Source organism: Nicotiana attenuata, unplaced genomic scaffold (genome assembly GCF_001879085.1).
Source record: "Nicotiana attenuata strain UT unplaced genomic scaffold, NIATTr2, whole genome shotgun sequence".
Taxonomy (NCBI): Eukaryota; Viridiplantae; Streptophyta; class Magnoliopsida; order Solanales; family Solanaceae; genus Nicotiana; species Nicotiana attenuata.
Window position 1 is genome coordinate 184,356 of NW_017671548.1, and position 14,948 is coordinate 199,303.

The 14,948-nt window shown below is 36.9% G+C and overlaps 1 protein-coding gene across 1 annotated transcript; it reads left to right on the forward strand.

Annotated features, from left to right (window-relative positions):
* The first annotated feature begins 5,115 nt into the window (after window positions 1–5,115).
* On the forward strand, window positions 5,116–13,813 carry LOC109208924. Its single transcript, XM_019372081.1, has 8 exons — window positions 5,116–5,561; window positions 6,260–6,628; window positions 6,703–6,962; window positions 7,863–8,004; window positions 8,466–8,837; window positions 8,977–9,108; window positions 10,982–11,110; window positions 11,227–13,813. Exons 1-8 carry the CDS (start codon window positions 5,454–5,456, stop codon window positions 13,528–13,530), a joined length of 3,816 nt encoding a protein of 1,271 aa, XP_019227626.1. The 5' UTR covers window positions 5,116–5,453; the 3' UTR covers window positions 13,531–13,813.
* The last annotated feature ends 1,135 nt before the right edge of the window (window positions 13,814–14,948 follow it).

Sequence of the window (14,948 nt, forward strand, 5' to 3'; positions counted from 1 at the left end):
ACTATTACTATATATATGCGATAAGTTGAGAAATTATACTACTATTTGAAATAGACAATTATTGTACTAGTATTACTTTTTGTATTTGGACGTGGAAAGGGTCAGATTTACAACTGGTCGTTCAAAAATAGCCTAATTTCAAAAATAATTGAAATTTAGCCATTTTTTATGTAAAGATAAATTTGAGCGAAAATACTGTTCAAAACCCGGAAAATACTCCAGTATATTATGCTGGAGTTCTAGCATAAGTATACTTGAACTCCAGCATATTATACTGGAGTTCCAGGATAGTATGCTGGAACTCCAGCATAATATGATGGAGTTCCAACATAAATACACTAGAACTCCAGCATAATATACTGGAGTTCCAGCAAGTATAATGGTCCGGTATAATATACTAGAGTTTGGAGCACCAGTGTTCCAGTCTCCAGTATATTATACTGGAGCCAGCAAAGTATACCGGTCCAGCATAATATGCTGGAGTTCATACACAAGTGCACCGAACTCCAGTATATTATACTGGACCGGTCTCTATTGCAGCAAAACGGTGGCTATTTTTCATTGACTTGGTAAACGCTGGCTATTTTTGATTGACCAGTCCGAAAACTAGCTATACCGTGAAATTTTGGCGAAAAATTTGGTGGGGAGCGTTTTCTCCGAATGGGTCCTATGCGGTGCGAATATGAATATAATCGGGCTCTAATGGAGGTACCGGACCTCGAATACGAAAAATACCAGGAGTAATTTGATTTTTGTTGTACATATTGTTAGTTAAAAAATACAATATTTAATTACCATCCAAAGATGTGGTAGGATAGACCAGCTTACTCCATTTCGAAATTAGTGGGGATGACTAGTTTTTTGTATTGATAATTGAAAAATAATAGCTTTTAAAAAGTAATTAAAATTACTCACTATCTAATGCGGATAAAATTTAGATAAATATTTTTAGCTAAAATACGAAAAAATTTAATATTTGAAATTTTTACATATGAAATTCTAATATAATATATTGGAGTTTAAAACTCTCTTTTGAAGGACATTCACCAAATACATAGAGTCACAGACCATTACAAAAGCCATCGACCTCGTAATTCCCTTTCATTATGTTGGGTTTTATATAATAAGAGGTGTGAATGGAAAATAGAGGGAAAAGATTTGGAGTGAAACAAAAAGTTTGAAGTTATTTTCTTTATTAATGCACTTTTTCCTAATCGGAAAAATAAAAGAAAATCTTTGTGCTTATATAGAGAAGCACATCTTCAAGCTCTTAAAAAGTTGAGAAGAAGTGGTGCCTCGCGTCGCCGTCGTCGCTCGGCTTCGATTTCGGATTTGGTCAATTGATAATTGTTTGGACCAAATTTATTTCCCGTTTTCCGTTATTTATTTCACGGATAATTTCCTAACGCCTAACGGTCATTTTTGAATTTAAAATTCGCGACCAAATAGAAAAGTTTTTGGCCGAAACAGTACCTCATGTGAAGAAGTACTTTCGCATCTATTCAACCCAAATTGTTTGGCTATAAATTCAAAGGTTTGGTCTCACTTTCAGATCACCGAAATTTGAATATTCTCCCCTCTTTCTTCTACATTTCTGCATTGTTTTCCAAAAGCAAAAAACGTAAGCATTAGTGTGGTTTATGCCGTTTGTTGAGTTCGACGAAGTTCTGTAATTTTTATTGCCGGTATTAAGAATAGTTGTTCATTTCTATCCTGGGAGGAATTAATCCAACAACCTTGGGCAACAGTGAGGGGATTAAATTCCTTACGGAAACACAATTTTCTATTGGGCTCGGAACGTTATTCGTCTGATTATATTTCTGTCTTTTGTTTCTAATTTCGTTCTATTTTGCAGAAATTATATTTTTGAATACAGATACTAACAAGCTTAAGGAATTTAGTTTTTTATATTCTGTATTCATCTTACTTTCTGCTTTGGGAGACTAAAATCCTAGCGATTTTCTACTCCCATTTTGGAGATTAAAATCTTCAAATTTTCTACTCCAGTTTGAGATTAAAGTCTTTGTGGCTTTCTACTCAATCCGAGATTAAAATCCTAGTAATTTTATACTCGGTTGTTTGTATTCGATTTGAAGATATAAAAACTTCACCGACTTATTAATTCTGGTTGTGTGAATTTCTTTTACAGAAAAATGACAACAAGTACGAAACAACAGAATGGTTCTATTGGGACTACTAATGCTGCAATGGCTGCGTGTTCAAGTCGCACAACGCCTGCACCTGTGATGGCACCGGCAGAAAAGCCCGAAATTTTTTTCGGCGTGGACTTTAAGCGCTGACAGCAGAAAATGTTCTTTTACCTGACCACACTCAGTTTGCAACGCTTTATCAGCGAAGACGTTTCAGTCTTAGGAGAAGAAACACCCGAAAATGAACGATTTGTGGTCACAAAAGCGTGGAAGCATACTGACTTCTTATGCAAAAAATTATATTTTAAGTTGCTTGAAAGACGGCTTGTACAATATTTATAGCGTCATGAAACCCCTAAGATTTGACTTGATTTTTATGTGTTCAATGTGTTGGGGGTTGTGTATATACGTGGTGGCGAGCGTATATGCACTTACCATGTTTACATCATGACTAGGGGTAAATTGGGATATTTTATGCCTTGTTTTGACTATGTGCTCATTTGATTCATGACTTGTTGGTAGGGGTGTCAACGGATCTTTAAAAATTGACTAAACCGACCGAACCGTACCGAATCGATTATTAGGTTTCTTTTAGTAAAACCATAGGTTTTTATATAAACTTATAACCGCACCGAATAATAGGGTAGATTTTTAATTTTATAAAAATAAACCAAAAAATACCTAACCATACCGAATAATTTATATATGAAAATATAGTTTATATACTAAGTTTATAACTAATAAAGCATTAAGTTTTTTTTTCTTGCGTCATGGGATTATGGAAATGACTACAAGTGACCAAATAATTAATATGCAAAGTCCAAACTTTCTAACCTATTCTACTACTCATGAATATTGTACTGGATCGACACATGAATTTTTTATTGGGTTTTGGTGATACATGAATTGTGTATCGGGGTATATGGATCTTGTACCGACTTGAGCATGCAAATATATTCTTGACTCACTTAGATGCATACATTTAGATGCTAATTGTATCTTGACATCCTTATATGCTAGTTTTGTATCTCGACCCCGTTATTTGAGCATAATATCTTTTAATACTCCATCTGGACAACATTATGATTATTTCTTGAATTGAAAAAATATGCTTAACATCTTTCAATTGTTGATATCTTTGATTCTTGTTATTCATGAGATATTCTACTGTTTCAGTTCTAAATTCTGCTATTTATATCTGTGTTGGTAAGTATCAAGATACATCTAGCCTCGCTATTACTTCTTTGAGGTTAGGCTTGATACTTACTAGGTACCGAAAGTAATGTACTGATACTAGGTTTCTGCACATCTTTTTATGTAGATCCTCAGGTGGATCCTAGCAGAGCTTCTTGACTGAGCTTCGATGACTGCATAGAGACTTTGGGTGAGCTGTAATCCATGATCCATTTCGCAGTTCCCGAGTCCCTATTCCTTTTGCTATTTTCTGTCTATTATTCTTTCAGATAGCTTTGTTATGTATACATCGTTATTCTATTTCAGTAGTTGTTCGTGTATTTGTGCCACCTAGTTTGGATGATTATACTGTATTGGCCGTGTTTAGGCTGAGTTACGACTATATCAGATATTGGTACTGTTTTAGACTATTTCTTTCTTTAACTACTGTTTGACATTAGGATCATTAACAAGTAAAGATATTACAAGTGCATCGTTGTGGGGGATGATCAAGCCGTCCGCATCTTCATCGTCAACGTTATGTTGTCTCCTTCAAAAAACTTGACGAATCCGCTTCCCACGTGTAATTAAGATCTTGACTGTCTTTTTTGCTGCTGTGTACGTTACTCCGTTGACCTTCTCACCCCCGGTTATAACATTTACAGTCCTTTTTGGCGACGGAGATTTTGGTGGTTCTTGCCTACTTTTCATATAAGATTGTTTTCCTTTTTCACTAAACAAATCGGTGAGTTAAGCTTTCTTCAGTAAATATTCAACCTCCCTTGCAAGAGCCTGCAATCTGCTGTTCTATGTCCATGATCATTATGGAATTCGCACAAGAATTTCTGCCTTCTTTTGATGGGATCTGTCCTCATCTCTTTTGGCCATCGTACTTTATCACCCATACCTCTCAGCACATCTACCAACTCGGATTTACTGACGTTGAAATTATAATCTCATACTCTTGATCGGGAGTTTGGATCGTTGTTTCATGCTGTATCCCGTTCCTTATTGAATCGGGAAGAAGAACTCGTCTCCTTTTGTCTCAATCCTGAATCAAACTGTGCCTTTCTTGTTTTGATCTGGAATCTCCTCCCGCGGGTCCCATGTAAGGCTCGTACCTGTTCTTTCTAGACCTCCTTCTGTTTCTGAACGTCTAGACCCGGACCTTTCCTCTACCTTTAGCTGAGACACCATATCTTTTTCTATTCGTAACTTTGTACTGTACCTATTGATCAAAATGATTAGAATCTTAAATTTCTTTAGATAAGTAATAAATGAAAAAAAAACTTTCAATTCTTATCGCCTGCCTCGTGTAGCCTCGTGTATCGACTACAGCCGGACCTCTCTACAAGAGCATCCCTATATAACAACACTTCACTATAAAAGCCAAACTTCTTCGGAACCAATTTTTATGTTATGTTATAATATATGTTCTCTACAACACTTTGCTATAACATCCAAAAATATTTGGAACAAACGAGGTTGTTATAGAGAGGTTTGACGGTATATCAAAATAGACAACTAACAACAACCAAAAATTACAACCAAATATCAAAAATTCAAGCGCATTTTGACTTTGAAATAATTTTTTAATTTTCGTTATAATTAAATTTAAATTCTAACAAAACCATTTTATACTTATCTAATGTTAAAGCAGAAATGGAAAATTCCAATGTAACAGTAGCATTTCATCTTTTTGGAAAATTAACCCAAGCACCAAGCAACTCCTGTCTCCACGTATATATATGAAAATGAAGAATATACACACACTTATAAATACAGAGAGGCACATCGCCAAATCTCATCAGCAAAAACCCCTATATCTATCTTCCGCTTTTCTCCCCCATTCTCTCTCTAAATTCTCAATCCGATTTCACTTTTGTAAATTCTCAGTCCACTGCTCTATCTAATCAGAATTTTATAGGATTGATACGCTTAAATTTTTTAATTATATAAAATATATATATTTATTGGCATAAAATTGTGGGAATTTTCATTTTCGATCTATAATTATCTGGGTATTTATGTGTTGTTTAGATTGAATTGATAAACATAAGATACTTGGGTGGGTTTTTGAATCAAGAATGAAAATTGAATCTACAAGGAATTGATAATAAAAGAAGAAAAATGCCGGGTTTAGCACAGAGAAATGATCACCAATTGGGTGGGTCGGATTCGGGTAATGGGTTCTGGTCAAAGCATAACGATGGCATCGGCCACAATGAGCTACAGAAGGTAGTCAATTTGGATTCTTCCTTTTTTTTATTGCAAAATATTCTGAATTTTGGGCTGTATTAATTTTACTTTTTTTGTTGGTGAATTTGGATTGGTGACTGTGAGTTTGTTTTTGGATCTTGTGATGTAATAATGGATTAATGGAGTGGTTTTATGGATTGAACTTTGCCATTTTACTGAATTATATTGATATCCAGTGTGAAGTTTTTGTAGTAATTGATTTAGTTATGTTATACGGAACGTTAGAAGCTCACGACAATCTAAAGAACAATATTGCTGTAGCAAAATCTTGAAAATAAGACAGGTTGCCCGCTACAATAGGTAAAGGTGACCTGTAATGGTGTAAAAATTCCTTATAGTGACAGTGTGTATAATTTAGACTCCAAGTAGTTATCAATGTGGTAATGTCATATGAATGTAAGAAGTTCACAACAATCTAAAGAACAATTGTGCTGTAGCAAAATCTTTAATGGGTTTTTTGAATTCAGAATTATTGATTAGTTGGAGTGAAATTCCTTTACTGTTTTACAGCAATGCTTCATCTATGAATTCAGTTACATGTAGAATGTTTCAGGATCACTAGGATTCAATTTTATTTTCATGTTTATTAAGTATGAATTGCTCGATTACTTAAATCGATGTGATTTAGTTCTAATAGCAAGAGAATGATGCAAAATGTTTCTTTTATCGGTTCGTAGTTCTGGAGCGAGCTATCACCTCAAGAGAGGCAGGAGCTTCTGAGGATTGATAAGCAAATCCTTTTTGAGCAAGCTCGTAAGCACATGTACTGTTCTAGATGCAATGGGTTACTGCTTGAAGGGTTTTTGCAAATTGTCATGTATGGAAAGTCTTTGCAACAGGAGGGAGCGCGTGCGAACCACCCTTCTGGCAGAGTAAGGGCCTTGAAGAATCAGTGTGATGGGGGTTTGTGTGTGAAAACAGGTTATGAGGATGACGCTCAAGATCCATCCGTCCATCCTTGGGGAGGTCTGACCACGACACGAGATGGAGCACTTACCTTATTGGACTGTTATATATATACAAAGTCCTTGGAGGGGCTTCAAAATGTATATTTCTTTTTCTCAATAAATATCTTTCTCCATAATCTTCCACTTTTCCTCTTACCTTTCCTTTGAATCAGGTGTTTGACAGTGCACGTGCAAGGGAACGGGAGAGAGAACTGCTTTATCCTGATGCATGTGGTGGAGGTGGTAGGGGTTGGATAAGCCACGGAATGACAAGCTACGGCAGAGGGCATGGAACAAGAGAAACATGTGCTCTTCATACAGCTAGGCTTTCCGTCGACACATTGGTGGATTTTTGGTCTGCCCTTGGAGAAGAGACACGACAATCTCTTTTAAGAATGAAGGAGGAGGATTTCATTGAAAGGCTCCTTTACAGGTGTGCGTACATTGTCATTCATTCGATTTCTTACTTTTTGAATACTTACTCTCACCCTCTTTTGCTTCCTAACCATCTAGTGTGTAATTCAGTCATTAGATGCATTGTGCTGAGACGGTTATTAATCTTACAATTGCATGTATAATTGAGGAGTTCTTAATTCTAAGTCTTAGCCCCATGAATTTATCTTGTAGTTTTATCCAATGTGGTGTAAAATTCTCGAGGAGCAAATACCACTTTAATCTGTTTGTATATTGGTTCTGCTTTGGTGTGGTGTAATCGGTGGTGATTTTTCTATGTGGGTGTAATTGTTGGTGGAGCTTCCTCAAATGATTTCTGGAGTTCACGACTGAAGTTAAGTGGTTGTTTTAATTATGATTAATCACTGATGGTTAGCTTAGTGTCTTCCTTTTAAAACGGAGGTAAAAAGATCTAGATAAATCAAGCTATAATTGTTAGGAAAGGACGTATTTTGAACTTTAACGCTTAAGGTTGTAAGGGATAGGTATGTCTGATATAAGAGCCAAGGTAGTATAATGTACAAGAGCAGAACAATTCTTTTAGTGACATTGATGTGTTAAGCAATATTAGCTTTGATCTTGAATGATGATTCAAGCGACTTAACATCAGCAATTATATTGGGTGATTTTCCTGTTATTGGATGCTGAAGTTAGCAAGAATGCAGGTTGCGGCAGTATTTCAATAAGAAAAGTCTCGGCAACCTGCCTCGCTGCTAGCAAGTTAATATCCACAGTAGGTGGTCTCTGTTTCCTGCCGCAGATACAATCACTGGAACATCAAGTTCCCATATTCTTTTCTGTCCTTTAGATGGACATCATGATTTCTTGTTAAAACATTTTTAATAGATAATTTGCTTATTTTAGAAGTTTCTGGTTGCAGGTTTGATAGCAAGAGGTTTTGCAGAGATTGCAGAAAGAATGTTATCCGTGAGTTCAAGGAGCTGAAAGAATTGAAGCGTATGCGCAGAGAACCTCGTTGCACTAGTTGGTTCTGTGTTGCAGATACTGCTTTCCAGTACGAGGTGTGATTATTTTTCAACATAAACTCTTTTTTCTTTTTTTTCTTTTTTTGGTTGGTGAAGCACAAATGTGGAAATTTAGCTATATCTTTTCCTTTTCTGCTTTCTTATATTTTTGGGGAAATGAAATGTTTCTGCTGCCACTTTAATATTAATATTCAAGGGCTATGCATTGTTAAAATTGTGCTATGGTAAGTATGGTTTCCCTTGCACATTAATCCCTTGAAGCTGTTTCTTTTCGTCAAGGAAAGGCTGCAAATGATTAAAACACTGGCATGAATTCACTTTCCTACCGACCTACCCTGCTCCCCCTGCCCACAAAATTGAATGCTAAGGAGAGAAAAATAATGAGAGACAGGAAGACCTAAGAAGCTGATGCTTTGATTCCTGGATCTTAAGAAAAAGTTGAAGTAGTTACGATTCTATGCTCCCAGCTTGATGCCATTTTACTTTCATATTCTCAGGTTTCTAATGACACAATCCATGCTGATTGGCATCAGACTTTCATTGACAACTTTGGGACATATCACCACTTTGAATGGGCAGTGGGAACTGGAGAAGGAAAATGTGATATATTGGACTATGAAAATGTTGGCTTGAGTGGAAGAGTTCAAGTTAATGGTCTTGACTTGGGTGGTTTGAATGCCTGCTACATCACTTTACGCGCATGGAAAATGGACGGCAGATGTACCGAGCTTTCAGTCAAAGCACATGCCTTGAAGGGGCAACAATGTGTACATTGCAGGCTTGTGGTTGGGGAGGGTTTTGTAACAATAACAAGAGGTGAAAGCATTAGAAGGTTCTTTGAGCATGCTGAAGAAGCTGAAGAAGAAGAGGTAGTCAAGTTTGTGAGGCTTCTGAAGTATCCCTTTGTTGCTGCTCTTTCATTATTTAGTATTGCTATCAGATGCTAAGATATTCTTTATGTTGTGAAATTCTCAATCTTATGGTTGTGGCTTGATGTTTCCTTTTAAGGATGATAACTCCATGGACAAGGATGGAAATGACCTGGATGGTGAATGTTCCCGTCCTCAAAAACATGCGAAGAGTCCTGAACTTGCACGAGAATTTCTTCTAGATGCTGCAACTGTAATTTTTAAAGAGCAGGTAAGCCCTAACCCTGCTTCTGTTGTCCGTGCCATGTGCTTTAGTCTATTCGCAAGTGGTTTCTAAAGTAGTACTACTTTTATCCTTTTAATTCTTCAACTTATTGAAGTTTTGCTTATCAGGAGGTCATTAAAGAAACTTGAGCAATGGGAGTCTGTTTTTTTTTTAAAATGCTAGGATTTATTCATACAGCATTAAGACAGTGCTGGAGTTCTGTGGCAAAAGTGAGAAGACAAAAGTATATTCCTGTCTAAAACTGTAGGAGTTCTAGGAACTCTAAAATAGATTCAGCTTCATTAACAAGTTCCATTCTACGCGAAAAGTAAAACAAACAAAAAATACTGTTAGCCTTTATCCTCTGAATGTGGTTATATATCTTCAAAGCATCTCAAGTTCCTCTCTTTCCAAACTGCCCACCAGATGCAAGCTGGTAAATGCTATAGCGTTTCACCATGTTATCTTCCTTCCATCTGACCCTGCCGCTGGTAAATGCTATAGCGTTTCACCATGTTATCTTCCTTCCATCTGACCCTGCCCTAATCCAGTTTCTCAGAAAGTCAGCACTGTTTCTTGACATAGGCCATTTGATACTCAAAAGGTTCAAAAACAGTTGCCAAATCTGATCTGTAACTGGACATTGAAGAAATAGATACCGGTTGCTTTCTGTGTATCATTCCGGATAATTAGCATCTGCTGCATAGCAATGTGAGTCTATTTTATTAAGAAAACATCAAGTTGCTTGAATCTAGCTACTTGCTTTCCAGAAAAGGAATTTTTTGTCAGTCAGATTCTCTAATCAAAGATGATAGGTATAAGGGCTTAACTTGCTAAGCTTCCAAAATTTGCTTATTTTCAGAAGTGCTTTTATTAATTTGGATTTTCAGAGAAGTGCTTCGGTTTGTGTTTGGCCAATTCATTTCAGAAGCGCTTTTGTCAGTAGTAGAGAAGCAATCTGTCTTTCGATAAATTGAGGACGGATAGTTTGGTAAGAGTATTGTTGTCCTGAAAAATTAATTTTGTGCTTCTGCTTTTAGAAGTTACAAATGTCTACTTCTCCCTGCAACAAGAAAACTACTTTCCGACTACTTAAATCACCATTTCTTCGAGAAGTTTAGCCTGAACACCTTGACTCTCTAACATAGCACTTTTAGTGTCCGGAAAGATTGGCCAAACAGGACCCTAGCTTATCAAAAAGAAAGATTGGCCAAATAGGCTATAAATTTAAGGTGATAGAATAAGTTTGTGTATTTTAAACAATTCTTTAGTTAGTAACTTTTGCATTTTTTATTTTCGTAGCCTAATATTATAAATGTTTCACCACAACAATCTTCTTTTACGAAGCAATTGTTGAGAGCGAATAGCAGGCGGATTATGAACAAAGTATGTTCAGGATTTAGATCCTTATCTGCTTAATGTTTCTGGGGAGCTAAGTCAATTGCTTGAGAATCTATGTTGCTGGATCCTCCAAAAAGGCTGTCGGGTGTTTGTCGGTTCCTCCAAAAATAGTGCATTTTTGGACGATTCGGGTGACGTAGTTTGGATTCTATTCACATAATCATTCGACCAATAACCGCCTTTTGTTTTCTAATATTTCTTATAATTGGAAGACAAGCTAGTGTACCAAATTGTGCGCCTTAAATATCCTATGCTAGTCTTATTAAGTTTGGCTCTGTTTTCCCTCTAATAGGGTAAAGTTCAGTTTATCACTTAATAGGAATCTTCTGTCACATGATATTAATATCATGAAGCTGCAACTAAAATTAGGAACCAAATAAGATCTCCCTTTTTGGAACCAAGTTTGAGATGATTTGGGAATTGCAATGCTTGGTTAATTTTGGTGCTTGAATTTGTTCTGACACGGAAATATATACAGGTTGAAAAAGCTTTTAGAGAAGGAACAGCACGGCAAAATGCACATAACATATTTGTCTGTCTTGCATTGAAGTTGCTAGAGGAGCGTGTACATGTTGCCTGCAAGGAAATTATTACTTTAGAAAAGCAGGTACTCAGAAGATGTATTTATGGATTAAGTCCTGTCAAAGCTTCTTCTTTTAGTATGAATGCTTATTCCTGCTTGTAGAGGTATGGTTTGAGTCTCTGCTTAATTTGTTGATGCAGATGAAACTTCTTGAGGAAGAAGAGAAGGAAAAGCGTGAAGAAGAAGAACGCAAGGAGCGGAGGAGGACAAAAGAAAAGGAAAAGAAACTTCGGAGGAAGGAGAGATTAAGAGAAAAAGAAAAGGATAGAGAGAAGAAAGGTTGTGAATCAAATGAAACTAATTTTGTTCCTGATGATTCAAAGGAGGAGATTTGGAGGAAGGAGAGATTAAGGGAAAAAGAAAATGATATAGAGAAGAAAAGTTGTGAACCTAACCAAACCGATGATGTTCCAAAGGAGGAGTCAACACCTAGTGTTGATGATGATGAGTCGAATTTGATAAGCAAAAGGGGTTCAGTGAGTGAAACGGGTGAAGTCAATCGTTCCAGTCCTTTATCCCCTTTATCCCCGGATAACGAATATGATCTACTTTTGGATAGGTATCATCGCTCGAATATGCAAATCCACTCTGATGACTATCCTGAGGAATTCAATATTAAAGATATGAGTTCTTCTGTAAGTGATCATTTGAGATACTCCCGGCGGAGGTCGAAATTTCGAAATGATTCCCAACCAGATTCAGGCCTGAAATGGTTTGATAGACGACGGTTTGCTGTTGTTTCAGAGAGCGGAGGTGTAGTGAGCAAGCATGACCCAAGACATTACTGTGATGACTTTGGAGCTTCTAAAAGTACTAATAGGTTGAATAAGCAACTAAGAAATAATGTTGCAAAGTCCAACATACATAATGGTACCTCCAAGTTTGCGGAGAAGCTCCAATGTTCAAATAATAAGAGGATGAATGACCGATATGACTCTGCCGCTTGCAGCTGTAACCAACACACCGATTATAGATCGAAGTTGGATCCAAATATGGCCAGAGAAATACACGATAACAAACCTGTGAGTAAGTCAGCATCTTCATCAGATATCTCCAAGCAGTATTATCATGGGAACAAATATAATCAACTCGAATACATGCGAGAAAGTGGTAGAAGACTCAAAAACAGAATGACTACAGGTAATAATCTGTCCAGCTGGGATTCTCCTGTTACTAAGAAAGTATGGGAGCCAACAGAATCACAGAAGAAGTATCCAAGAAACAGCTCCGACTCTGATCTTACATTGAGTACTGAAACTCTAGAGGATCCAGAATATTCGATTTCCAATAGTTCGGAAGTATCTAGTCCTCTTCAGATCCATCATGAAGAAAAGGACGTTCAAGAATCAAGAAAACCTGGCTCCAAAACAGAAAGCAACTGCAGAACTGGTTTTCATTTAGAAGAGAAATCCCAGCACTATTTGAAATATTTAGGAGGAGATGATGAAAATGAGTCGCTGCAGGGGTCTTCTTTGGTTTCATCACAGAGAAACTCTTCTAATTCTGATAATTGCTCATCCTGCCTTAGTGAGGGAGACAGCAATACATCCTTTTCAAATCCTCGACATCCAGAATCATCATCAACGTCAGATTCAGAAGATTGCAGCCAAAAGTCAGAAGGAAGAGGAACTTCAGAAATTAGGAACGGCTTTGCTGATTGTTATGAAGTTGCGCAACAAAAGGGGAATGCTACTGGTAGTGGTGTTCATGTTGAGTGCCTTACACCAGATGCTGCAAGAACAACTACAGTGCAAAGTTTTCCTGTAACAGCTAATTCAACTTGCAGTAGTGGAAATATGAATGGGGCTTCTCTTGGAACTCAACCTCAACCTGTGCATCCACCAGTCCAAAATCAAGGCATACACTTCCCTTTGTTTCAAGCTCCTGCAATGGGTTATTATTATCAAAGTCCGGCTTCTTGGGGAGTAGCTCCTGCGAATGGGTTAATGCCATTTCCTCATCCAAACCACTATGTATTTGCTAGCCCTTTTGCTTATGGTCTGAATGCTTATACGCATTTCATGCAGTATGGCGGCCTACAGCATCTTACCCCTCCTGTTGTCAATCCTGGTCAATTCCCTGTTTACCAGTCAGTTGCTCAAACAAATGACACGTGCACAAAGAAAAGTGCTAATGATACAACTATTGGTGGGTTAAAAGATGCCCATCACAAAGCTAATATGCAGAGGATGGGGCAGCATACAACAGATAAACCAACTGTAGAAGCAGGTCAAAACGAGAAGTCTGGAAGTTCGGGCTTCTCTCTTTTCTCTTTCACTCCTGATCCCTTTTCTTTAAAACAAGGGATTGCGAGGAATATTTCTTCAGATTTGACAGCTGATCACACTGAGGGTGATGGCGGCTGCATTAAGAAAGATCCAGTTGAAGAGTACAACCCGTTTGCAAACCGGATTGAGTTTCCTTTTCCTGATATAGTTTGTTAACAGCGATATGAGGTGGCTGCATGCCAGGTTTCAGGTTATATTCTCTACTGAGTAATGGAAGATTGAGTACTTATAATGTCATACAGAATAATCCTCTCAAAAAATTTAGCAATTTTTTTCTTGATGTAGTTGATTGGTTTTGTTTTGTTTTGTTTTGAGTTGTAATCTGTTTTTTTTTCTTGCGTAGAGAGAGCAAAGGTTGAGAGAATGACATAGTGTTTCGAGTTAAAATTGTATGCAATGAGCTTTTTCCTTTACAGATAAATGCGGTGTTTGATCGGCATGATGTGCTTAGATTCACATGTTCCTTTATACCTTATTAGCTTGGTATCTTGCTAAATGATTCCAAACAACTGCGAGGATAAACTTGTGGTCTTAAAAGCTTAAGGGGTAAAAACATTGTGGGGCCATGACATTTGTGTAGCTATAACAGCTTCTCATTACGGGTAAAACGAAGAGTTTAAAATTAAATTATTTTCAATTATAGAAATGTGTCATTCTTTTTGGAACGAACTAATAAGGAAAATGTGTCATCTAAATTAAAACAGAGGGAGTACCAGCCTGCTTGGTCAAGCTTCTCCAAAGCCAAAAGTGTTTTTTTTTTTCTTAAAAAAAGTGCCTTTTTTCCGAAGTTGTAGTGTCTGGCCAAACTTTTAGAAGGAAAAAAAAGTGCTTTTGAGTAGAAGCAAAAGCAATTTTGGAGAAATAGAAAAAAGTAGGTTCTTTCCAAAAATACTTTTTTGAAAAGCATTTTTGAGAAAAATACATTTTGAAGCACATTTTAAAAACTTGGCCAAACATTCATTGTTGTTTAGAAGTCCTTTTCAAATTAATTGAGCAAAATTTATTTTTAGCCACTCAGCTAGAATTTATATCACCCGGTAGCCACAAAATGACCCCATACAAGTCATAGCCTAAAAACAATAAGGCCAAATACATAGACAGGCACCGGAACTTGGCACCGATTTTCACATAAGACACATAAAGTTGGGCTCTTTCCTATCAGGCACGCGAACATCCTCCCATGTGTGCCAATTAAACACATACCTCATATCCGGTCTTAAAATTTAGGAGCGTGTATGTAAACGCAGCTGATGTGTAATATGTAGCTAATAAAAATTTGCCACGTGTCTAAGTAGTCCACATAAGCTCTGTTTGTCTTAAAATATATTTACTCATTTCATTTTTACCCTAAATCAAACCCGTTTATCAGACCCATCTCCCCTCTATATGTTTTACCATTACACATCTCCCCGTCGTCTCCCACCGTAAAACCCTAAAAATTGTAGGTCGATTAGTGTTCGATTTTAATTTTCTTCCATCCTTACAAGTGTATTTCGTTGTTTAACCGACTATGAAGCGATGTATTTGTTGAGGGGTCGGTTGCATGTATCCAATCTAGAAGCCCATGTTAATGA